The following is a 25269-nucleotide window of genomic DNA, read 5'->3' as shown; positions in this document are numbered from 1 at the left end:
TGTTACTAACTGGGTATTTGGGACGAAGACGAAAGAAAAGGTCGTGTCCTCACTTAACATTGCAGCCACCTCTCCTTTCTGTGGGTAATAACCCTGCTGCAGAGTCAGGCTCGTGTTTCACCCCAAATAGGGAAATTGAATGTAAGTGTAATTAATGGATGTAACCACATGTTAATAAAACATCTCGGTGTGGAGATGTGCACTTGCATTGTGGGTATGTGCTGATCAGACTCCACAGCCCCACTGGGCAGAAGGGATCAGGTTGGAAGGGATCACAGTGGCTCATCTGGTCTCACCTTCCTGCTCAAGCAGGGCCACCCCAGCGCTCACAGCACAGGATTGTGTCCAGACAGTTCTGGAATATCCCCAGTGAGGAAGACTCCAGACCCTCTCTGGGCAACCTGTTCAGGGCTTGGTCACTGCACAGGAAGGAAGTTTTTCCTCATGTTCAGGTGGAACTTTCGGTGCACCATTTCCTCTTGTTCTATTGCTCGGCACCACGGCCTGATCCATTCTGTGGCCCCTCTCTGCAGACACCGACAGACATCGATTAAATCCCCTCAGCTGCCTTTTCTCGCGGCTGAACAGGCCCAGTTCCCTCACCCTTTTAACTTATTCTTTTCCTCCCACTTTAGACCCTGGTGTATTCTCAGATTTGATAATTCCAGGGCAGCGGGTCCGCCCCGTGTCGAGTGTCCCGTGCGGGGCGTGCCCTCAGCGGGGTGCGGTGCTGCCATGCCCGACCCCCGAGCCGCGGCCGTGCCGGGGCGGTGCCGCGGTGCCCGGGGCGGAGCGGCCGCTCTCCGCCCGCCCTCAGCCGAAGATGGCGGGTGCCGGCCGTGTCTGGCGGGTCGGAGCGCTGCTGTTGCCGCCAGCCTGGCGGCTGCGGGCCCCGGGACGAGCCTTCGGCGCCGCGGCGGGACGGGGAGGCAGCAGCGGCGGCGGCCGCCTGGTGCTGGGCGCTGCCTTCGCGCTGGGCGGCAGCGCCGGGCTGTGCCTGGCGGCGCGGCAGCGCCTGCGGGAGCACTCGGCCGCTGAGGTAACGCCGGCTCCCCTGATCCCCGCCGTGCCCTCCCCGAGGCCTGCGGGGACCCCGCTGCGGCGGCAGAGAGCCCCCGGGGACAGCGGCTCCCCGCGGGCCGAGCGGCTCCTTCTGCCCCGGTTTGAGTGAGGGAAGAGCTTAAAAAGGTCTGGGAGGCCCCTGGCAGAGCATTCCTTGAGGAGCTGTCAGTGAGGGCTTCCTTGGGGGTGTGGAGCTTTTTTTGTTGTAGCTTTTTCGCAGCACTCTCTCAGGGTTGTGTAACGCAGTAAATTGTAAATGAGAAACAAAGCGGGGTGGCTGCATTTGTTCTTTAATTTGTGAGGAATGATTGGCACGGCCTGTCAGGCTGCTGAGGTGTAGCAGCTTTGCGAAACATCCCGTAAGTGATGTTCCGGTTTTCCTTGCCTTGTCCCACTTTTGCCCAGGTTGGTTAATCCCAGGAATGTGAATTTGGGCAGACACGTGCTTAAAATCAAATGCAAACTCTGCTCTCCCCACCTTGTGGCGTCAAAAGAGGCTGTTGTGGGGCCGGGATTGTCTTGTAAAGGCATTATTTTTGTTTATTTGAATATTACTGCAAATGGTCGTGTTTTTCTATAAAATTCTGTTTTACAGAATAGAAACCATAAAGGGGTAAACTGTCTGGATTTAACTTTTTTTTTTTCTTCTGGCTGTGAATAGGAGTTTCCAGCACATTAAATAGATGTGTAGAGAAACAGGTTATTGGTCCCAATGGATGGTTAATATTTAAATATTTGATGCCATTTAAAGAAAGCATCTGATAGCCAAGATAGGCTCATGATCAGATGTTGACACTGAATGTCAGAACATTCAGGACAGAAATAAGGGTGGAAGGAAGGTAGTGTTTATGTTTTTAGCAGGAAATGGAACCTTCTGTTCTCTTTCTTCCCCAGCTGCCTTCAGGGAGCCTGCAGCTCACTCTCTACCAGTATAAAACGTGTCCCTTCTGCAGCAAAGTCCGAGCTTTTCTTGATTATCATGGACTACCCTATGAAATTGTAGAAGTGAACCCAATCATGAGGAAAGAGATCAAATTCTCTTCCTACAGAAAGGTGCCCATCCTGCTAGCCAATGCTGGGAGCCCTCTGGTAAGTCTCCCTGACTTGGAGCCTCAGCATGCAGGGGAAAAGGTTTTGAAGAATTTCCTTTTCAATTTAACCTGTTTCTTTTAAATGGTTGCTTTAATCCTGTTTTTCAGCAATTGAACGACTCCTCGGTGATAATCAGTGCAATAAAGACCTATCTTGTTTCCAGGTAAGAAAACAGGGTGATGAGAGAAGAGCTGAATGTGGAGGGCCCAGGTTAAGTAGAGATTTAGAAGACTCTGAGTGTGCCATAAGTCTCTTGCTGACCTCAGGCTCCGAAGCTCTGGGTGACCTGAGCCTGGCTGTGATAATATGGGTGGTGCCTATATATGTTGTGATGTGTGTGATGTAAAGCAAAGCTTGTACCTTCCAGAAAGCACTTTCTCATCTGTGAGATTTTGTCTGCACAAAACCTACTTAAATATGGACTAGTGTTAGTCCTGGAACTGAGCTTACAATTAGCCAGTTATAATATCTAGAATGAAATGGCATTGCTGTGCCTATGGCCTGTCCTTTAGGTCTGTTTGAGAATGGTAGGAAGTTTTATGCCTGCAGAAATTTCTGTTCTGCCACAGACAAAGGTATGTGCACTAATAATAGTTATTTGCAAGTAGCTGTTCCAGTCACTTTTTTTTCCAAATAGAATCTGGAACATTGTGTACTTACTTTTGGAATAATACATTTTATAGTGTGTATCTTTCAATCTGGCCTTTGCTCTTGCTCCTTTTTTGTAAGAGCCAGATCAGTGCTAAGTGTGTTTCTTTTCACAGGAGGAATAGCTTAGAAGAAATCGTGTCCTTTTATCCAGCTGTTAAAACGGTGACTGAGCAAGGCAAGGAGGTGCTTGAGTATGAGAATAAATACTGGCTCATGTTGGATGAGAAGGAGACCAAGAGAGTCTACCCTGTCAAAGAAGTGAGAGTGTAAGTGCTCTTCAGTTTCTGAGCTCTCCAAGTAAGGTCACAGCCTGCTCCATATGTACTCAGGGTTGATGTAGATGTAAAATCCCACTAGGGCTGACAAGGCTTGTCACACTCCTGTCAGTGTTTCAAGCCTCATTAGTTGGATTGCTGTGTTTGTTAGATAATTTAAAACAAAGCTGTTAGCCTAGTTACCACCACCATGGTCACACAGGCCTTCAGCTACCTTGACTTTCCTTCTTGGCCTTTCCTTTGTGCCACAGAGGAATGCTTTTGAGGGAAAGTTTCCCTTCCTGCTTTATTTCTCATATTGGGCAGAGAACTTAATACTCTATCTTAGTCTTAAATTCAGTTTGAGATTGGAGGAGCCTTGCCAGAGATAATGATGCTGAGTGCATTTTAGAGAGGTCAGCAGAGTACCTGGGTAAGAGTGTTTGACCTTGGAAGGATCTCTGGCTAGGGCAACTGTGATCCTGCCTCCTGTAGCCTTTCTATCGGTATTAATCTCGTTCACTGAAAACTTTTCTTTTGACTGCTCGTAGGGAAGAAATGAAGTGGAGAAAATGGGCAGATGATTGGCTTGTTCACCTCATCTCCCCCAATGTTTACCGCACCCCCAAAGAAGCCTTGGCATCTTTTGATTACATTGTCCGTGAGGGGAAGTTTGGCACCTTGGAAGGTCTCTTTGCCAAATACGTGGGGGCTGTTGCCATGTTCTTCGTAAGCAAGAGGCTGAAGAAAAGGTTGGTATCACTAAGCACCAAGTCCACAAGAGGAGAAATAGCACCTCCTTAGCTGTGAACTCCAGCTGTCAAAGGGCAGAACCTCAGAGTTTTAAACTGAACCATTTAATCCTGTATGAGTAACAGCTGTACTTCTGTTACTGGAGGTACTGAGCCCCTTTACTCATCCACTATTTAATTACTGACTGCCCCTTCACTCTGAAATACTGCCCTTACTTGCAAACCAAGACCAGCCCATAAGATGAGAGGTGCTAGAAGGTTAAAGAAAGAAACAAACTTGTGTCTTCAAACTGATTCTTCTCTTTATGCAGACACCAGCTTCGAGATGATGTCCGAGAAGATTTGTATGAAGCAGTTAACGAGTGGGTGAAAGCTGTTGGCAAAAATCGACTGTTCATGGGCGGGAACCAGCCAAACCTCGCTGACCTGGTAAGGGCTTAATCCCTGTGGCTATTGTCAGGTGGATCACAAATTATCCTGCTGCTCATCTCTATAAAATGGTTAATACAAGTACAGGCAGTACATGAGATACACTGTCCTTTGTGCAGTAATACGGTTCTCACATGGTGGGTACTTCCCCATAGCTGCACATAGGTCCTGATCCTTCCTTATATTTCCTCATGGAAAAACATGCATATTCTTAATTACCTTTCTGCCATTCACTCCTCCTTGCTAATCAGAAGGATGGCTCAGATGGCAGGACAGAAGAAGAGCCATACTGGCTTGGCTGTTAGGACACTTGTTGTACCCTAAGCTGTTCTCCGCTGCTTTTTCATGTTGTTCTCACCTCTCTGCTCTGCACAGGCAGTGTACGGGGTGCTCCGGGTCATGGAAGGGCTGGAAGCCTTTGATGACATGATGGTTCACACCAATATTCAACCCTGGTACCAGCGCATGGAAGAAGTCATTGAAAAAACTGGAGTTGCAATCTGATGCCAGCTGCAGCTGCCTCCCTGAAGTACTTGCATGGTGAAAACTTCAGAAGAAATGGCTTTTATTTTTAGAGTTGACTGGTCACACCTAATGGACTGACATGTGGGGACAGAGACCACCCCGTTCAGAACATCAAGTCACTGTGAGAGAACGGCCCAGCTGGGTGTTTGTAGAAGGATGGGGACAGGGAAAAGAAAGAGATTTTGGATGCTGCTGGAAAGGAGATGCTTTGAACTGGAGAATGCAGCAAAAAGGCTTCTTTCAGACGAGAGACATCCTCAGAGCAGGCTACTCTAAAAGCAAGATGCTCTTGGCTGGTGTTATGTGTCAGATGTGGTAGGCCTGACCAGCTTCTGCCTCAGGCTGTCTTCTGCTACTCATCCATGTCACCTGAAGTGTTTTCCTGACTGAGACACTGGATACTGGTTTTTAAGTGACAATATTTCCTGCAATAGAATCTTGTAAACCTAGTGCTAAGGGAACTGGAGGAATCTGCAGTGCTGGAGAAGACACCCTTCCTCTGACAGCAGCGAGGCTGCGCTTAGCAAGGCATCTGCTTTCACTCTTCCATGTAAACGGTTCTCTCAGGATTTGATTCTGTACGGTCTGCAAGGATAAAGGCTGGCTTTATTCTGTCCCCTTTGTGAGATCTGAGTTCTTACCTTACCCTTTACACCCAAAGAACATGGCCTACACTGAATTCATAAATGCAGAGCAGTTATTGGAAAGACTTGTCTTGCATGAGATCTCTCTGGAATATCCCTGAAGATCAGTTTGTTCTTGTTTTAGGAAAAGGATTAAGAGCCATCTTCATGGCCAGGGGATCTCCAGATGTTTCTGTCATGCAAGAGTAACAAAGGATTTGCTGATGTGGCAGTCAGATTAGGAGCTGTACCTGCAGCTAAGTCTTCTGAGCTGTGCTGGGTAGAATCATAGAATGGTTTGGGTTGGAAGGGACCTTAAAAACCATCATTTTCCAACCCCTGCCATAGGCAGGGACACCTTCCATTAGATCAGGTTGCTCCAAGCCCTGTCCAACCTGACCTTGAACACTTCTAGGGATGGGACAGCCACAGCTTCTTTGGGCAAGCTGTGCCAGCCATGCCATCCTCACAGGGGAGAATTTTTTTGTAACATCCCAGGTAACCCTGTTCTCTGTCAGTGGGAAGCCAGTGCCCATTGTCAAAGTCCCTCTCTAGCTGCAGAAACCATATTTGTCATAGCAAGAGACAATGCAGGTTCAAATGTGAGTGATCCTCTGCACAGCCCAAGTATCCTTAATTACCACTCTGCTCAAGTTCTGTTTCCCTGGAAGAACAGGCAGGTTTCAGGGAATCTGATTTGTTGTGATATTTCAGGTGCAGCTGAAGTTGGTCTGTAATACAAGTGCTTGCCCAGTGTGTGTTCAGGGAGGTTATAACAACAGTGGTGATAGATGTTTGGGGTTTTTCTGAATGGAGGACTAATTCCAAATTCAGTTATGATCTGACATTGAAGGGAGAAAGAAAATGTTTACAGTACAAATGGCTGCGTGGCTGCTCTGACTTGTATTTCTTTAAACTGTTCTGTACTGAAACTTGTGTTCCACAGTATCATCAGGCAATGTTCTTTTAAAGAATTATATTGAGCATGCATAAACAGGAGGTTGAAGAAACTCTTGATGATAATTTCAGCATCCACCTCAACCTGAGAGGGAGGAAGAGATTTTCATGAGGATCTGAAGCACCAAGGGCTCAGTGATTTCACTTGCTGTGCTGTGCTATGTGAATCAGTCCTCTCAAGATGAATATCCATAACACTAACATGCCAATAATATTACATTAAATAAAGATTGTTTCAGGATTTTTTATCACCTTTTATGGAGTCTTAGATTGTTAAGGGATTGGAATGGGCCTTAAAGATAATTTACTCCCAACCTTCCCTGCCATGGGTGGGACACCTTCCACTAGACAGGTGCTCAAGGACTTATCCGACCTGGCTTTGAGCACTGCCAGGATTGGGGCATCCACAGCCCCCCTGGGCAACTTGTGCCAGTGTCTCGCCACCCTCACAGGGAAGAATTTCTCCCTAATATCTAATATAAATTTCCCCTCTTTCAATTTTCACCTCGTTCTATTACTACAGTTCCTGATGAGGAGTCCCTCTCTGTCTTTCCTGTAGCCCCCTTCAGATCCTGGAAGGTGCTCAGGTTTCCCCACAACCTTTCTCTTTTCCAGGTTGAACAGCCCCAACCCTCTCAGTCTGTCTTCATAGGGAAGGTGCTCCAGTCCCCTTATCAACTTCGTGGTCTCCTCCAACATTTCCATGTCCTTGTGTTGGGGACGGCCAGAACTGCACAGTTCTGCTTAACAGTTTACAGCAAAAGTGGCTGTGTACACAATTCTGGTATCACCTTTAAGACGGTAAAACTCAAAGGCAACGCCAAGAAAATTTACTTATTAATCGAGTTATTTCATCCTCTTTTCAGACCTCCCCATTTCTGCACGGATGAGCCGCCGCTCCTGAGGGCGCCGTGCCGCGGCCGGGGCTGCCCGGGGCCGCTCGTGCCGGCCGCAAGGAGCTGCGGGCGGTTACCGGGGGCGGTTACCAGCGCTCAGGACCGTTCGAATCACCCAATGGTGGAGCCGCGGGCGGCGCGCCGGCGACGGCGGCCGGGAACCTGCGGCCGCTCCTCCTGTCCCTTGTGCGGGCAAGGTGGTCAGAACTCGGCCCACGGCCGTCCCTGCACCACTTGCCGCGCTGATGGGGAGCTGAAGTGGCTGCGGAACCCGCGTTCCTGGTGAGAGCGCCGGGCCTGCGGCGGGCAGGGCGGGGCGGGGGGGGGGGCTCGCCCTGTGGGGTGTCCCCTCACCGTGTGGGCGTTCCCTTGCCTTGGAGGGTGTCTCCTCACCGTTTGTGTGTCCCCTCACCGTGTGGGTGAGGTCCGATCCCCGGGAATTATTCCTTCTTCCCGGCCTTTCGGGCTCCTTCCTGCTGGCAGGCCAGCGGCAGCCCTCGGGCTCGGGATAACGGCGCGGTGCGGGCGGGCGTTGGGAGCTGCCGGGCCCTGCTGGCTGAAGGCCTGCCTTGCTCAGGGCTGCGAGCAGCTCACGGCCCACAGACCGCGTCTCTGCCAGTCTGAGGTGACCACAGATTCTATGGAAAACCCGCAGAGATTGCAGGAGGAATTAACGCTTACGAGTGAGCCTTGTTGCTAAGGGAGGCACAGTGACGTTTGGTTGTTACTCGTGGTGACTCAAAGGCTCTGTCAGTGCCTGTCCTCTTCCTGAAGTAAAGGAAGTGCTGCTGTGATCCTTAAAAATTGCAGCTCGAACTTGAAAGTTTGTAAGTGAATGGTGGCATCATGTAATTGTACAAAACATTTCCACTGTTTAAAACAATTTCCACTGTCAGTATATTAGGAATTATAATTCTGTGCTTTATAGAGAAAACTAGGGCACACCGACTTTTATTGTTTGGGTTCTTGCACTTGATATGTTTGAGCCTTGATATTCTCTTAAATCAAAAGGAAGAGGATGCTCAGAAATTGGCACCTTTTTCTCTAAATCATTTTATTATTTCTGTACCAGGTGTATCTCCTCTGTTAATGATGAACGTTCCTCTACACCCAAGACTGTGTCCAAGAAAGCTTGTGTCAAAAGCTTGAAAGTAACTGTAAGTAACTTTACCTAGGCTGACAATATCCTTTCTGCCAGAATCAGATTAGTGCTGCTGGTGACTTTGTGTAAGATTTGCAATTGCGTTATGCCTTTACATCAACTGAGGCTCCAAGCTGATGACCTGAACCTTGTGTCTCTAGGCTTTTCTGTGTTGTGTCAGGTTCTGGTTATGTATTTCTGTGGCGATTAAAAAAATGCTGTGATGCAATGGCTTTTAAGGATTTCTGCTTTAAAAAGATGCTCAACATTAAGCACATATGAAGGAGCATACAGGTTCAGGGTTCTAGGATGGATTGGTCTGATGATTTCCTCATGGTTTTTCTTAACTGTTCAATTAATTCTCCTCTTCTCCCTGCTTCAAATTTCTCTTTGTAATCAGATTTTGTTAGTTATGGGAACCCTTGATTTGCTCAGTTGCTGTAAGACTTTGAACTTCAATGATTCTTACAGACACCTGCTATTGATCCAGCTGTGTTTGATCTTCAGTAACCACGTTAAAAGCAGAAAATACTGGAAGCAGAGGAATTATTTGTGTTATTCCTGGCTTTACAGAAGAATAGTGTGAAGTTCAAAATGGCAGATGCTACTGATAAAAAGCTCAAATGTTAACCAAGGCTGGCCACTGTTTCTCTCTGAACACTGAAGGAAATGTTGTTATTTCCAGTTTCCTTATTCACAGGTTTCCCTTCATTGTATTTTCCTTTCCCATTTGTGGGAGAACAGCCATGAAGAACCGTTCCTCATCTCCCCCTTTGCACGTCCATGTGGATGAAAACACCCCTGTCCATGTCCATATTAAAAAGGGGCAGAAAATCACACCTGCAAAATGCCAGGTAGGAGTGTGTACATGGTTGCTTGTAAGAGCTGCAGAGAAGGTGAATGGCCCTAGAAGCATCACAGAATCTTCCAGGTCTGTTCTACTGTTGTATTAGAGCTGTCAGACTTCATTTCGTATTCAGTGGTGAATTTGCAGTGGCACATTTGCTATGTTGATTTGTTGAAAGATGGTTTTGAATTGCTTTCATGTTCATGTGAGAAATGTTGCTTCCAATGTGATATCATTTGGAGGATTTTTTCCCTTTTATTTCTTGGTCTGTGTCCTGATAATGTTTTGTATTTGGCTTCATATCTGTTTTTGGAGGAAAGCTTTGAGGAGAGGAGCACTTAGGTATTTCAAGTAGCATCTTGATTGTATTAAAAGAAATGTGCTTAGAAAAAGAATCTTGATTCAGACCATCTTCTGACATTAAGGACATTCTCTGTCCACTGAGCTCTGCACCCAAGAAGATCTCTTCCCAGCCTTATCCACAGGAGGCACAAGGCAAAACTGAAGCTGTGGTTCTAGCTATACATGGGGCTGAATCCTCTTTTGTTACTGGATATTTATGGAAAGTTGTTCTAAAAAGTTGATGGAAGTTGCTATGTCATTCTTCCTTATCTACAGACATCCTGTTCTAAGTCTTCTATTAATTCTGTGTTTGTTGCTAGTGGCAAATTTCATAATGGGATGAAATGACAGTGAAAATAATGAGTCCTATGAATTAATTGCCAGTAGGGAATGTTTACAGCATCTGATTTTTCTCTAAGGTTTGAATTGTGCAAAAACACTTTAACTCTCCTTGAGTTAGAGCAGCTCAAGTTCAATACAAATAAATGTGGAACTTCTAGTTGACTACAGAGTAGGGAAAACACTTCCAGGGCTTTCCAAAATCGATCATGGTATTAAATGATATAGCTGCTTTTTTGCGAGGTGAATTGGGGATGGAGAAGGGATCTCCCAGGGATCTGTCAGGTCCTACATCCAGCCATCCTGTCAGCTGAGTGTGCAATAACCTTTCCTTCTAGCTGGTGTCAGCTTCTTTGATGGCTGCTACCTCATCTCACCTGATGCATCCTTTGAAGCACTACTGATAGTTCTGTATGAATGATCTTTCATGTAGTTTTGCAGCACTAAAAATTGGAAATGGTTCTTTAAGGGTCTGTAATTGATTTTATTTTCTCTTTCTTTAGCAAAAGCACAAACAGAAATCTAAAGGGGATGGTATGCGCACCGTGCGGGTGAAAACTAAGGCCCCTTGGATACCCCCAGGCAAAACAAGTACTCGTGATACCATCTTGAAATGGGAGGTACAGCTGGTTTTGCTCTTTAAAACAAACTTTGAGGTTTAGCCAAAGAGGAAGAGAGCAGTTGTGTAGTGAGAGAGTTGGGCAGATCTGAAAGAAGGCTACTGTCCCCTGCCATCTATTTGAAGTGTCTTCTGTAAATCTTTTTCACTTTTTAATGTAGAAAAACTGAGAATTCATGAACAGCTTGTGGCCATGCCTTTCTGTCTCGAGAAGCTAGACACATTTATTTATTTTATTGTAATTTACTGGTGCACTTCAAGATCTCATCTGGAGGCTCAGCAAGGGACTGCTGGTCTCAATGTCTTCCAAAGCATGGAGCATTTGTGTAGCATTGCATCATATTTTCTTTCTCATGGTTCAATAGTTTTGCCTGTTGTATTCCTGGCACTTCCTAGATGAGGATTTGAGCTTTGATTAGTTTTTCTTCTTTTTCATTGTAGTCTTTCTGCATTCTTGACCTTCCCCAGATGGAAACAAAAGAGCTGTTTGTAAACAATGTTTTTTTTCTTTCCTAGCCTTGCTGCAGTGATGTGACCCAGTGTTTGGTTTTTTTTGGCAATGTTAGAATGCTATTTATAATGTTATACTAAAAAAATTATACCCTTTATTCCCTGGCAGGAATCAAGTGAACGCCTGGAAGCTACACGTAACGGTGAGTCTGACAGGATGCAGTCAGTACTGCACCTCAGTGACCTCTCCACGGATGACGATGATCCTACTTGCTGCAAAATTAACAAATATGAAAAGAAGATAGACAGCCTGATGAATATGGTGGGAACACTGAAGAAAGAGGTGAGGAGACAGTGGAAAGACTTGCTGACTGGGGCTTTGTAGTTGATCCTTTGACAAGAGGGGGCTGGAGGCAGGTCTTGGTGCAATGGAAGGCTACCCAGGCTGTTGGTAGCTTGCTTGAAAATCAATCTGAATTGTTTAGAGTAGTTGAACTATCCTGGTGAGAAATTCACTAAGCCACATTATGAAACATTTCAAAATATTATTAATTTAATAAGGTATTGCTGTGCTTTAGTTTCCACATAATCTCTCCTGGTCAAGCCCAAAATCTGAAAACTGATGACTCCAGAAGGGAAGAATACAATGCATTGATGTTTTATTGTCAAAAAATCCCCTATTCAATGATATTGTTTCTTCTGATTCAGTTTCAAAAATGTGCAACCCAGTGATGTTGTGTTTTCCAGATAAATAGATTCTTATTTATTTGACACCACTTAAAAAATACATGGGAGATGTTCCAAACTCTCATAAGATGCGTCACGATGGGCATAAACTGCATTTTTAACATTGAGTTAACACTCAGAGTAGGAAATTCTGTATTATTATTTTACTCAAAACTACATGGATATCAAATCAGTGAACAAGAATAGGATTTGAGTCAAGTAGATTCTTACATCAAGCATTTTCCATTTTATTTATGCTACAAAATTTAATGGAATTACTTGCATTATTATAGAGCAAAAATCAACTTTAGAACCACAGAATCATTAAGAATCAAGGATGAACTAGGTTGGAAAGACCTCTGAGATCATCAAGTCCAACCTATGACCTTAACACCTCCTCATCAACTAAACCATGGCATCGAGTGCCACATCCAGGCTTTTTTAAAACACATCCAGGGATGGTGAATCCAGCACCTCCCTGGGCAGACTATCCAATGCCCAATCACTCTTTCAGTGAAAAATTGTTTCCTGATGTCTAACCTAAACTTCCCCTGGTGCATCTTGAGACTGTGTCCTCTCTTCTGTCAGTGGTTGCCTGGGAGAAGAGACCAACCCCCACCTGGCTACACCCACCTTTCAGGGAGTTGTAGCGAGTGATGAGGTCACCCCTGCGTCTCCTTTTCTCCAGGCTAAACAACCCCAGCTCCCTCAGTTGTTCTTCATAGGGCTTGTGTTCCAGGCCCTTCACCAGCCTTGTGTTTGAGCATCTCAACGTCCTTCCTAAACTGAGGGGCCCAGAACTGGACACAGCACTCCAGGTGCAGCCTCACCAGTGCCATTGGGGAAGAATGACTTCCCTGGTTCTGCTGGCCACACTATTCCTGATACAGGCCAGGATGCCATTGGCCTTCTTGGCCACCAGGGCACACTGCTGGCTCATGTTCAGTTGGCTGTCGACCAGTAGCCCTAGGTCCTTTTCTGCCTGGCCAATGTCCAGCCACTCTGCCCCCAGCCTGTAGCACTGCAGGGGGTTGGTGTGGCAAAAGTGCAGGCACTTGGACTTGTTGAAGGTTGGAAAAGACATTCAGGATCACTGAATCCAACCTTTAATCCATCATCACTTTGTTAAATAAACCAGAGCACTGAGTGCCATGTCCAGTTGTTCCTTGAACACCTCCAGGGATGGTGACTCCACCATCTCCTTGGGCAGCCCTTTCCAATACTTGACAACGCTTTCCATAAAGAAATTCCTCCTGATGTCCAGCCTGGACATCCCCTGACACAGCCTGAGGCCGTTCCCTCATGTCCTGTCACTTGTTACCTGGGAGGAGATGCTTCATTTTTTTTAAACTTTCAATAACTTAATTGACTATGAATGGTTCACTGATTTGGGATGTGGATTCTGTGTATCACTTCCAAAGTCCCTGGTTTAAGTTTTATTCCAATATCTTCAGGTCAAGATGCAGCAAATGGAGGAACAGGAGGAAATCACAAAGCGTCTCCTGGAGGAGCGGAAGGAAGAGCTGAATGAGATGACACAAGAGCTGGTAGAAACAGAGCATGAGAACACGCGGCTCCGGCGCAACATTGAGCGCATAAAGGAGGAGAAGGACCTGACTATGTAAGAAAGCGTCGCTTCTCACTGTTCCTGCACTAGTGACATTCACAGGCACCTCCCTCCTTTATTGCTGACGTGATTTGAGGTTATAGCTGCTGCTGAAGAACGGATGCATTTGGATTTTTTGTCACCTTTTAGAAGGGGGCTCCAGATTGCAATAGCTTCAGAGAAAGACTCTAACATGATTTTTGGAATGGAAAAAAAATCCCTCCTTTGAGAGGAACCTGAGAGCAGTTGGCTTGTGTGGAGGGTCAGCCTGGCTCTGCAATTAGTATTTTGAAGATTAAGGGATTTTGCTTGAATTGTGATGATATTGATAGAACAATAAATGAATAAACATGGGGCTGAAAGCTAGAGGAGAATTTTTTACATTTATAAAAATCATACAGAGCCAGGAGTGACAGCCCCTGAGAGGACTGAACCATGGGCTTTTTTCTTAGTGATCCTGAAGGTCTGCAAGTCTGACATTCTTCCATCTGCTTTGTATCTAAAGAATTAGTGAAATTTGTGTCTCCAGGGGGACGTTAGTGTTTTAGGAGAGTTAGTTTTAATTTTCCTTAAGAAATATCACTTGGAAGTTAATACTTTGTATTCCTTTTTCAGAAAACTCTGTGAATGCTTCTGAGATTACAAGTGCTGGCTAAAACATTGAGCTGCATATTGTGGTGTACTCTTCTGTTTTTTGTTTGGCCATTTGGAGTCTTATTTCTGGTGTGGCATAAGTGCCCAGGAAAAGCACAGCATTGTGTTTTGGGTTTAGCAGTGTGTTCACTTTTGGTATATGCCTGTTTTGTCCCCTCTAAATTTCATACCTGTGATCTTAGCAAGCTCCTGGTGTCTGCTTACTGCCTTTTACTGCCTTTTCTCAAAACAGCTTCCACACTGAAAGAGGGTAAATCTTAAGCAGTTTTCATTTAAAGCTTTTTATCCTCTGATTTGAGCTTTTTATGAATTTTAACCCAATTAACTCTATATCAATAGTGGCTGGTACAGCTACCAAAACTTCTTGTTTCTCTGATGGCTGAATTCTCCTTGCAGGCTACAGAAGGAGTGCTTGCAGCAGGAGAAGGAATGTTTGATGACCAAGCTGAATGAAGCAGAAAGGCATGGAGCAGCAGCTGCCAGACAGATCAATGCTCTGAAAAATACCATTGGGAGACTCAACATTGTAGGTGTCCTTTTTGTTCTTGCCTTCACTACGTTATCTTGTTACATGGCTGTCTTAAAAAAGTAATATTGTAGTTGTTAATCCAGCAAAACCTAAGGAAAAGTGGAGGGATTTAACATCCTTAAGATGTTTGCTGGTTTGGTTTTAAAGTGGGGTATTTACTTCCAGTTACCTTTTGCACAGAAGTGAAAGATTACATCCTTTTGTTTATGTTTTGTGTGTTTTGTTTGAGTTGCTGTGTTTTGTTTTTCCTCATTCCTTTGTTTATTTTTGTTTCTTTATTTGTTTGTTTAATGTTTTTCCTTCAGGAGAAACAGATGAGCAGCACAGATATAAATGCTCTTACAAGACAAAAAGAGCTTCTGCTCCAGAAATTGAGCACCTTTGAAGAAACCAACCGGACACTCCGAGAACTTCTTGCAGAGCATCAGTCTCGGGAGGTGAGAACTGCTGGGTATGGAACCTGGCTGATTACAGGAGGCTGTGTTGTCTCGTGGGCTGGAAGGGAATTTTGAGTTTGAAATCTTTCAACACTTTTTCCCAGCCCTGCAGTAGACCCTGTCAACCCATAAATGTTGGATAGTTTTTATTTGGATTTTTTTCTTTATCTCTGCCTAATTCATAGAGTAAGACTGGCTTTTCTGCTCTGAGGATGATAGAGCCTCTAAGTCTTTGACTGCATTAAAAGGTTCAGGCCCTGCTGTGTTGCCAGCTGTCTCCTCTGGATATGGCTGGATCTGCTGATCCTGCTGGTCCCAAACACTGCTGCTGCACTTGGATTGCTGGAGTCTGAGGACCTGATATGGCCTCAGCTAATGGGAGCCTATGGATATTCAGAACTTTGATTTTGTAGGCTCTGAGGGCAACAACAGAGAAATTGGAAACAATTCTGTATTGCATGTACAGAGCCATTCTCTATTGTTCATAAGAGCAATAGAAAAACAAAATTTATATTTTTTCTGTAGTTTATATTCCATTTCAGCAAAAGCAGGCTGGTGGTTACCTCGGCCATCAGTGAGGTTGGATAAAAGGTCTGAATTCTTCCACACGACTTTCCCTGCATAGTGGGAGAGTTCAGAATGATCTTACATTGCCATCATGCTTTTTATTTTAATCTTTGACTGGGAAGTGGAAGAGCTTTCTAAGATGGGTAATGATATGTGAAATATTTAGCGAATGCGATGTTTTTGTATATCTTCTAAGAATTGCTGCTGCATCTGGGAGGAAATAGTTGATTTTCCCAGTTCCATTTAAAGAACCTGTATAAAATTGACTTTTTAGTTAACAATTTTTCTCATGCATTTATTTTGTAGAAAGATACCCAGAAGGTAGTGGATCGGCAAGCAATGCTGCTGAAAAGGCTGGCTGACTCAGATGCAGAGAACATGGTAAGCAAACCACAATTTCTCATTTTTAATGATGCAGCAGAAAGATCTAAAACGACATGCCCTTCTTTGTCTTATATTCTGCTGTCAAATCTTACTCTAGTGCCTTTTAGGTCAATAAAATAATTATTTGAGCTTTTGTGGTAATCAGAGCCACTACATTGCTCCTCTGGTTAACAACCTGCATTTAAAAGTGGGTAGATTTTCATTGCCTTTGAAATATGGGGGCTTAGAATGGGAATAATTCTGTGTATTGGGCTCTGTCACTGAATGAGTTACCTTGTGCCATTTTTTGTTAATTTCCTTCTCTGTAAACTGAGACAAGAGTTCTTGCATTTGCAGAAGCTACAAAACTTTCTGTGAGACATAGGTAAATGCCCTTTTCAGTCTGTGGAGTGTATATGGTCCTGACTGGATATCCTGTGCCTTGTGGCACAAATGTATGTGTATCCCTTTTGCTTCCTGCTTGAGTAGAATGCATCCTGTATTTCTGGGGATGAGGATGCTGTTGCTGCAGATGACAGACCGTGCCACAGATAGGTGGTCTTGACAGGGAGGCAGTTACACCTCTTGCCTTCTACCTGCCATCCTAAAGGTGTTTGTTCCTGAACGTCTGCATACTGTTTGTTTTTCCAGCAACTTCAGATCAGGCTTCAGGGAAAAGAAAAGGAAGTGGAAACCCTCACACTTCAGATAGTGGCAGAAAAGGTAATTTTGTTTTTCTGTTTTTCCCTCTGTTTTCTGCTTTCCAGTTCTGTAAAACCACAGGCAGTCCAAAAGATGAGTTTGTTTGCAGACTGCTGTTTTGAGATCAGATGACTGGCGTGCTTATAAAACTAAGCAGATAGCAATACCCACACCATTGTAGGTTCCATATTCTGCTAATAAGACACCTGTGACAAGGATGGATAGGTAGAATTCTCTTTGCTTGGGCACTGAATTGCCATTCTGTTTAAGGTCCTGTTTGTTCCCAATGGCAAATTCTAATCTGTTCCTTAGTTTAGGAAGTAAAGGGGGAATGCAGTGGAAGAGATCAGATATGAAGGATATTTTGCTCTAGAATATACCTTTCAGGCCAGCCATTCACATGTGTTGTAAAATAAATGGCTGCTCATTTGGTGCCTTTTTGTTGGACTAGAAGAGCTGTGAGGATCCATCTGGAGGTGGCTAGAGATCATTCCGTGAAGAAATCTGAGATTACTACTGCATATTATAAAGTGTTCCTTCTATTAGCTTGTTGAGTAAAAACATGTTTGTCTTGTTCCTGCTTATCTAGGAACAGGCAAAGAAAGCATTTGAACTCGCCAGATCCTTGGAGTCTGTGAAAGCCCATTTACAAGCCCAGCTGCAGAACAGAGAAGCTGAGAACAGCCGTCTGGCCACAAAGTTGCGGGTATGTCTGCACTGCTCCCTGGGGATTGTCTCTTCCTTTGCTCCCATGGACTGAATTCGCTCACAAGGGGAGTAGCAGAAGCTTCTTAAAGTGTCTGGTTGACTGAAATATTGGCTGGTGATGTTTATGGCATTAACACACAGCGTGATTTACAAATTAAGTAAGAAAAGAGAAATCTTTTCACTTTTGAGGCATGAAGCAAAATCTTAGCCTTAAGGTCTATGTGCATTAATTAGATTTTCTTTTTCCTAAGTTAGTTACTCCATAATTATTGAAAAGATGGCTTTGGTTTAGTCAAGCATCAAGACAAACTGAAACTATTTAATTTGCTTTTTTGGAAAAATGCTGTGCCAGTTTGATCACCCTCGTTCATCTGTTCTCCAGTATTAATGAGGAGGAGAAAGTTCCTCTGGTTTATTTTGATTAGACTTTTATATTTAGCATATGTTGGGATGATGTTACAAGGAACATAAATGTGTTAATAGTTTAGAGGAGCTTTAATCTGTTCTAGTAAGAGTTGCATAAAGCAACATTATTATAGCAAACATTTCATCAATAAAAAGATTTTTCTCAGGTAGATCAAAAGATTGTTGAAACCGTATTTATTTTGGTCAGGAGAGAAATCAGTATTTTAGGAAGCAGCTTATGAAAGAAGAAGGGAAGACTCTTGGAAGAAAACGAAGATGTCATGCTGCCATCTCTTTCAGCATTTACACAGGATTGTGTAGGTGAAGCCTGACTGCAAATACCTCCAGGCTGAACACTGGGGATTTGTGCCTGGTTCTCATCACCATTTCTAGGAAATTAGTTGCTGCTTTGGATTTGCAGGTGTAATATGGGCATTAATCCATGTGGTGGGTTTTGTTCCTCCGCAGAATCTGGAAGTCAGTGAAAATCAGACTAAGGAAGAGATGGATCTTCTTCTGGAGCAGCTGCAAGACCTGAAGTGCAAGGCAGAGAGCGATAAGGAGGCCCTGAAGAAAGCGGTCCGTGCACAGAAAGAGCGGGCGGAGCGGAGTGAGGAGTATGTGCAGAAACTGACTGCCCAGCTAGCAGAAAAGGTACCTGCTGAAACAGGAGAGGCCTAGTTTGAGGTCATGCTTTTAAATTGTTGACTTCTAGTAACAGCCCTGGGGAGAGTCTTTTCTCTTGACTAATGAAATTTATTTCTGTCTTGATGCCATGGCCCATTTATGCCAAGTTTAGAACAAATCCAGTTTGCTCAGCTGTCACTGTATTCACTGCATGTCCTAAGTTAAGGGCATCTTTGTGTATTGGCTGCATATCTCACACCAGTGGTGATTTTGTCTTCTCCCTTACTTTTTTCCCTCTTATATTTCCCTTGTCTGACAGGAAAGCACTGTTGCTGAGGCCCAGGGCAATCTCGAGTCCTGGAAGAGTCGCTGCAGCAAAGCAATGAAGGAGAAGGATGACCTTGAACTGGAAGTCGTTACACTGAACAGGTTAGAGTTAAATCAGTGCAGAGAAATAAGCATGAGTAGGGATGGGTTCAAAGTTCAAGGATAATTTAATTGAATAATAGCATTGAAATGAATATTTTAATTGGATTGTTTGTAAATAACCAAGCAAAACCAACAGTGCCTAAGGGCTAGAGCAAAGTTTGAAGAGGTGGAGAGAGACACATGACTTCTGCTGCTGACTTGCCACAGCAAAGGCAGACTCTTTAAGCTTTGCTGACTCTTAAAACTGTTCTTTTGCAATTTTGTAATGCTTTGAATTAAGATTATTTTAGTTTTGAGATCTTTTTGAATAACTGGAATGGAAGATATAAAAGAGATAAGTAGTATAGTTGATGTCAGTTTTGTTGTGAAGGTAAATAAATATGTTGGTATCACTGCAGTACAGGTGTTGCTGCAGGGAAAAGTAAGTAGGTATGAGTTGAGAGAGGCATATCTTTATCCTGTGCATCTTTGAGACAGTTCATTTGAGCTCCAGGGGGACAACTCCAGTGAATTTCCAGAAAGTATAAAAAGATTGAAATAGTCAAACAGTGTTAACAGAGAGGTGTGCATACGTGACCGGAGAAGGAAGATGAAAGGATAGGGAAAAGCCATGTGTCTGAAGCTAGTTTTCAAAGGTTTGGAGCCTTACTCTTCTTGTCACTTAAGGATTAATTTTCTTTCTGTGTGGCAGCCGTGTTGCAGACCTGGCAGAACAACTGGCAAGGATCCAGGAACAGACAAGGGACGAAAACGAAGCTTTGGCAGATAAAGTACAGAAAATGACTGGAGAGAACGGTTCTTTAAAGAAAGACAATGAAAGACTAAAGGTCAGTGACTCTAAGGGTTTGAAGATGAAATGCTAGGAGGAAAAGAGGGGGGGAATTATAACAACTTGCGTGGCCACTGAGGACAGAGTCAAATTTCACACATTTTTCCTATACAGTTTAAACCACTTCATATAACCTGACTGAGACAGTGCCAGTGTGCTGGGAGGAGACAGAGGAAGTGTACATACTGGGAGAACTGTGTTTCTTCCATGTTTTGGCTAGGAGTATCTCCAACTACTGTTTCATCTAGCTGGGATCTTAAATCTTGCCCTTACACCTTCATGCTACTGACCAGAGAACAAACAGCTGTTGTACCTCATACAGAGAGAATAGTAATCTCCAGAACAAAAAAAAAAAAAAAAAAAAAAAAAAAAAAAAGGCGTATTTCTACTGTTGTCCTTTACCATGAGTGATCTTGTGGGTGACTTACATATTTTTTTCCTTCCCAGACCTCTTTGCTCTGCTGATGCAAATTTGGCAGTCTATTGAAGTCTGGAAAGTTTTGGCAACTTGCATGGACAAAGCTGTATTTTCTTAGTCTAGGCAACATTAGACAGTTCACATGGCAGATACTTCCAAGCACTCAATGGAAAGTGTTTTCTTTTTTTCAGGCTGCTCTGATTTCAACGGAGGACAAGCTGAACCAAGCACAGATGGAATTGCAACATCTCCAGAACTCTGTCAGGAGCTACGAAGGGTTGATTGAAAACTACATGGCACAGGTGGGTCTCAGAACCTTCAGCCCTTGCACAAAGGTGTTTTCTCCTTCCACTGTGGCTTATTCTGTAATGCCTTAGCTATTGCCAACTGGGGCAGTTTCAATTACTCTAAGGCATTGCAAACATGTGTTGAAAACTATTTATAACAGATGAAGTCTGGGGTCTTTTTTTGAATGTCCAGGCACAGATGGCCCAAAAGGAAGCAGATGAGATGGCAGCAAGACTGGAGAAGTGTGAAGCAGAGAACCAGTCAATAAGGGATGAAATGAACAAGGAGATTGAAGAGGTAACTATCCCTCTAAAGACATGTTGTAGACATTCATGGGTATTAGTGTTCTGAATCTAGTGAAAAACAGCTGTAAATAGGAAATATAAGTTTTGCAGAAAGAACATTTAGCAGCTTCTTTTTGACTATATGGCATTTTTCAGAGGTGTAGAAATTATTTTGTGTGTCCTTTGCTGCAGAATTAATGGCTTTGAACAATGGATTAGGTAGGTTACACCATTATCTGATGTGGAACAGCTGACCTCAGAAGCAGAGCTTGTATTTCTAGTAAGATTCAAACCCACAATCCAAAATACTTATTCTTACATCATCCATAGGGAATTCCAGATCCTAAGTGAAAAAATTTTGGAGCAAGAAAAGACCTTAGGCTTTGAACTCCAGCACTGGCCAAATATCCACACAATGTTGTCATGGTTGTGGACTAACAAAGCTTCATTGAAGTTGAGAAATTTTTTTGTCTTGATCTTACAAACATTTGAAAGTTCCTCATGTTCTCTTCTTTGATTACAGACTCGTGAGAAGTTCCAGAAGCAGCTTTCTCAACTGGAAAAGCTGCCTGAGATCCTGAAGTACACTGAGACACAGCTGGCCGAGTGCCATCAACGGCTCATGTGTTTCGAGAAGAAGAACACGGACCTGTGTGCCATGATTGCAGATCTCCGTCAGCTGGTAAGGGACTGGGATAAACCACCCATACCAGTGCAAACCTCAACTGTGAAAGCAGAATGAATTTCTAATCACAGCAAGGTTCAAACTTCGTCTCTGTTCTCGTCTCTTTCCGAAAAGATTAAACGTGCACTGCAAAATAAAGGTGTGTGCCATGTCTTTGTGCAAGAAGTTAGCGGCTTTACTGGTAGCATTCCTTAATATTTGAAAGGTTTCTCATCCCCTGGTGCAGAATCTTTCTGGGACTTGTTAGCAGCCATGGCAGCACTTGCTAATGCCAGCCCTTGTTTCTGTTACCTCATCCTCTTGTCAGCTTTCCCTCCTGTAGTTTTCTGGTGATGGTGCTGGCCCAACCATTTTGTCACTCCAATTTCAGGTTGTTTTCCCAGTTTCTGTTTTTTGGTCCCAGAAAGACTGTGAAGGTATTGCAGGACAATTTCAGACACGGATGACATTTACAGCTGAGCCTCACGACAGCACATGATCTCTGTCTGACCACTTTAGTCTGCTTGGTTTGGAATTATGAACCTCCCGGGTGTTTCAGGCTCTGATGCTGTTGTGGGCTGCTGGCATGTTTGTGGCTGCTGTTGTTGTGTGTGTGCTTGGCTTGTAGCTGCTGCTCTACATGCAGGAATTTATGGGCCTGGCTTTTCTTTTGCAGTACAGATGACTTTTCCTACACCTTCCCAGACTGTAACTGGAAGCATCAGCAAAATGGATGTTTAGTTCTTTTCTGTCCATGGTTCCCTTTCTGAAGCTCTCCAGAAGTTATGAATGGAACATTTCCTTCTGAGAGCTGCATATGTTTTAGGTGGTTGGACACCCAACTCTGTGAAGTAATTAATTCCTGTAATTTTTAGATTGACCTCCAGGGGGACAAAATGGAGATGACAAGAGACAGATATCAGTCTGCCCAAGAGGAGAAAAAGCAACTCATCTTGAAGGTGGAGGAGCTAGAAAGGTTAGAAATACTGGGCTCTCTTGCTTTTTTAACCTTCCATTTTTATTGTTTTTACAGGGGATTGAAACAGCTTCAGTCTTGTTCCAGTTCCCCACATGCCTCCAGGATTCTGTGCATTTGCTTATCCCACAAGGTTCTCTCATCAGTAGCTGTCCACTGAGAGTTATATGCTTTTGCAGCAGCACCTGTTGTGAATGTTGTTAGACAGGATGATGGCTTAGACAGCAAAGAAACCAGCTACTTGTCCAATCTAGCCTGGCAATTCTGAGGTTACTAGATATTACTTTATTTTTACCTATGTTTATACATTTCTTTTAGTGACAGTGTCCCAGAAAATGCAGGAAGATGGGTGTAGGTCCTTCAGTATTTGAAATTTTGATTTGAGGACTGGAGAGGTCTTTCCTGGGGCTCTCACCTTTCAAGTGGGAATAGAATCTATTACCAGAGGAATCAGGACCTGACAAAAGGCAGAATGAAACACACTCAATTTAAAATGAATAGGTTTCCTTCCCTTATTGTCTTAAACTAGAAAACTAGAGTCCACGAGTGCCCAGAACATAGAATTCCTTCAGGTCATAGCAAAACGTGAGGAGTCGATCCACCAGTGTCAGCTGCGGCTGGAGGAGAAGAGCCGCGAGTGCAGCTCCCTGGCACGTCAGCTGGAGATGGCCATTGAGGATGCCAAAAGACAAGTGAGTAGTTCCTCATGTTTGTGAATTCACCCAAAGCTACCCAGGCTGTGAAAGAGGAACAGTGAGAATGCTGAAAGTATCTTCTCAGCTTATGACCAAACCCATTAAAATTGTCATGTTCAGTGAAATACAAGTAATGTGCTGGTGCTATTTGTCAGCACTGTTGAAGAACTGAACTCGGTTTGTAACAGAGAAAAGCACAACACTGAGCTGCTGTTTATATTGAGAATGTGTCAGTTAAACTTTAAAGGGCTTTTGTGGGCAATGAATAGGGAAAAAACATTCTTCCACAGACATCTTTTTAACAAAGTTGTTGTTCTGTGTAGGTGGAACAAGCTCGAGAACGAGCAGTCTCCAGAGAGAGGGCAGCCCAGTCCAAGGTGTTGGATTTGGAGACCCAGCTGAGCAGGAATAAAACAGAGCTGAACCAGTTGCATCGGAGCAAAGAGGATGTGAGTGGCTTGTGGGGAATACTCTTGCTGTACTTGTGGTGCCTTGGCAACAATTGGATTCCATAAATCATCCTGTGGATGTGCTGCTGAAGTCATGCGGAGGTGTGCCTGAATGTGATGTGCTGTTGTGTGTGTCCATGATGTGTGATGTAGGACATGTCTGCTGTCTCCAATTCAGGATTGTGTAGTAAGTGATAGGCAAGTCAGAATACAGTGATGTGAATGAACCTAGTGTAAAGTTAAGTGTGTGTAAGAAAATAATCAGACTTTCCTTGTGTTCAAAGTAGATTTGCACCACGTATCATGGACAGATTTCAACTTCATTTCCCCTATATCAGAGAGAGTGCAATTCCTCTTCTAGATGGAAGGATTTCTTCTTTTGTCCTGTCCTATTACCTTGTTTCCTTGCTTTAGTTTTACTTGGAATTGTGTTAGCTGATGGATCAGGTCAAGTTGCTTTTCAGAAAAGGGTGTGTTTCATTCCCGGTAACTACAGCTAATACATTTTAAAAGCCCAACTGATAAACCACATTGTCTCCTGCTTTTATCAGCGGGTTGCTGAATGGAGTTGGGAACGAGCAGAAATTATAAATATCACAGCACCATCTATGGTAATGTCATCTCCTGCTGTGCTAATTCTGGCTCTCCTCAGCACTTTGGGGGAAGAGTTTAACATGAACGTGATGAATGTTGCTGCCTTTCAGCCTGTTTTGTGCTCCCCTGTGCAGGCAGAGCGCCGATACGAAAGCTGCCTCCAGGACCTGCGGGATCGGCTGGAGCAGTCGGAGAGCACCAACCGCAGCATGCAGAACTACGTCCAGTTCCTCAAGTCTTCCTACGACAACGTTTTTAGGGAGAGTGTTTTTCTGGGCTCCCCCAGCCACACTCGCTCTCTTCTCTGAGAGCAATGCTTTTCTTGCACCTTTTTTAAGCACACAGAAGGAGCTTTGTTTCAAAAGCCATATTGATTTAGAAAACTGGATGGCATTTCAGGGTCACTGTTGGGAGATTTTTTTATTGCAGAATGAGAAAATAAAATGTTGGGATCTGATCAAAATGCGGGGTATCAGCAATACTGGTTTGGTGCTGGAGGTTAGTGTTACACCATAAACTGAGCCCCAAAACCAGGTGGTTTTACATATAATGGAAAAGATCCTTTTCCTCCTGTCAGGTCATGATGGTTTCAGCTCTTAAAACCTGCCAGAGGTTTGTTGAGTGTGTTAATTTTTGTAAGAGCTCTCTTCGTGCTTCACTTCTCATTCAGTTTCTCTGTTGGAGAGATCATGCGGGGTTTTTTTTAAAAATTTTTTTATACTGTTGGTGTGATGCTGAAAATAACTGAGGAGCCTGGGCTCTACACTCATGAGAGATAATCTCCTGCACAACCACAGTGTTTGTAACAATTTTATACCAGATATTATGAGTTTGGTTTGGTTTTTTATACTTGATTCTTATATACTCCCTGATCCTTACCATTTTTTTGTGAGTGCGATGCTAATGATGCTTTACTCCTCTTACCCTGATTTTCTCATCCTGAGTATACCCACCCAGGACTGAGCCAAAACAATCTAAATTTGAAAGAAATCAGCATCACTTCATTTCGGATCTTGGTGCAAATGCCATGTGAGTTCTGGGGGTGTGTGAAATCCTGACTTTGACTTTAGCCAACTTAGGAGCAGCTGGAGATCTTCATCAAATTCCTCTACACCGTCTGGAAAATCAGATCTTTTGTATTTCAAGTCTCTAAAGTCCATGTGCTCTCTCGTGTCCTATTGATTCTACTAAATGGTTCTTAGGGGAACAAAAATAAACTTTGTTTTTATTTTTCTCTCTTTTTTATACTATTTATATGCTATGTGATGTGGTCACTGGCAGTATTTGTCATGAAAGTTTTCTAAACGAATCATTTTTGGAAAGATCTGTAATTGTTCGTG

The 25269-nt window shown here is 43.8% G+C and overlaps 2 protein-coding genes and 1 long non-coding RNA gene across 5 annotated transcripts; 2 read left to right on the top strand and 1 right to left on the bottom strand.

Annotated features, from left to right (window-relative positions):
• Positions 1 to 818: 818 nt before the first annotated feature.
• PTGES2 (prostaglandin E synthase 2) lies at positions 819 to 6593 on the top strand. Its single transcript, XM_053996402.1, has 7 exons — positions 819 to 1039; positions 1957 to 2151; positions 2262 to 2317; positions 2919 to 3071; positions 3611 to 3811; positions 4123 to 4240; positions 4616 to 6593. The coding sequence occupies exons 1-7, from the start codon at positions 824 to 826 to the stop codon at positions 4742 to 4744; spliced, it is 1068 nt and encodes a 355-aa protein (XP_053852377.1). The 5' UTR covers positions 819 to 823; the 3' UTR covers positions 4745 to 6593.
• Positions 6350 to 8064, bottom strand: LOC128817676 (uncharacterized). Its single transcript, XR_008440254.1, has 2 exons — positions 7635 to 8064; positions 6350 to 6430 (listed from the first exon to the last, which is right to left on the bottom strand). It is a non-coding gene; the product is annotated as an uncharacterized LOC128817676 (long non-coding RNA).
• ODF2 (outer dense fiber of sperm tails 2) lies at positions 7334 to 25179 on the top strand. 3 transcript variants are annotated; one of them, XM_053996400.1, is made up of 19 exons: positions 9114 to 9236; positions 10414 to 10530; positions 11149 to 11322; positions 13160 to 13326; positions 14362 to 14491; positions 14800 to 14931; positions 15805 to 15879; positions 16513 to 16584; positions 17153 to 17269; positions 18145 to 18330; positions 18623 to 18732; positions 19424 to 19559; positions 20171 to 20281; positions 20460 to 20564; positions 21075 to 21233; positions 22091 to 22191; positions 22721 to 22883; positions 23210 to 23335; positions 24064 to 25179. In XM_053996400.1, the coding sequence occupies exons 1-19, from the start codon at positions 9129 to 9131 to the stop codon at positions 24235 to 24237; spliced, it is 2463 nt and encodes an 820-aa protein (XP_053852375.1). In that variant the 5' UTR covers positions 9114 to 9128; the 3' UTR covers positions 24238 to 25179. The 3 variants fall into 3 exon arrangements, with proteins under 3 accessions (XP_053852374.1, XP_053852375.1, XP_053852376.1); XM_053996399.1 differs by lacking the exons at positions 9114 to 9236; positions 10414 to 10530; positions 22091 to 22191; ... (1 more) ...; positions 23210 to 23335; positions 24064 to 25179 and adding exons at positions 7334 to 7523; positions 8314 to 8398 and having other exon boundaries at positions 21075 to 21374; XM_053996401.1 differs by lacking the exons at positions 11149 to 11322; positions 22091 to 22191; positions 22721 to 22883; positions 23210 to 23335; positions 24064 to 25179 and having other exon boundaries at positions 10414 to 10473; positions 21075 to 21374.
• The last annotated feature ends 90 nt before the right edge of the window (positions 25180 to 25269 follow it).

This window comes from Vidua macroura, chromosome 21, assembly GCF_024509145.1.
Source record: "Vidua macroura isolate BioBank_ID:100142 chromosome 21, ASM2450914v1, whole genome shotgun sequence".
In the NCBI taxonomy this organism is placed as follows: Eukaryota; Metazoa; Chordata; class Aves; order Passeriformes; family Viduidae; genus Vidua; species Vidua macroura.
Note: the sequence above shows the minus strand (reverse complement) of the source record. Positions and strands in the feature narration are given on the sequence as shown.

Excerpts from the sequence above, each read along its gene's own strand:
- ODF2 (XM_053996400.1), top strand. The coding sequence starts at position 9,129 with ATGAAGAACCGTTCCTCATCTCCCCCTTTGCACGTCCATGTGGATGAA. Across the intron at positions 14,492-14,799 it reads CCATTGGGAGACTCAACATT|GAGAAACAGATGAGCAGCAC; the intron begins GTAGGTGTCCTT and ends TTTTTCCTTCAG. Across the intron at positions 15,880-16,512 it reads ACTCAGATGCAGAGAACATG|CAACTTCAGATCAGGCTTCA; the intron begins GTAAGCAAACCA and ends TTGTTTTTCCAG.
- PTGES2 (XM_053996402.1), top strand. The coding sequence starts at position 824 with ATGGCGGGTGCCGGCCGTGTCTGGCGGGTCGGAGCGCTGCTGTTGCCG. Across the intron at positions 2,152-2,261 it reads CCAATGCTGGGAGCCCTCTG|CAATTGAACGACTCCTCGGT; the intron begins GTAAGTCTCCCT and ends CCTGTTTTTCAG. Across the intron at positions 3,812-4,122 it reads AGCAAGAGGCTGAAGAAAAG|ACACCAGCTTCGAGATGATG; the intron begins GTTGGTATCACT and ends CTCTTTATGCAG.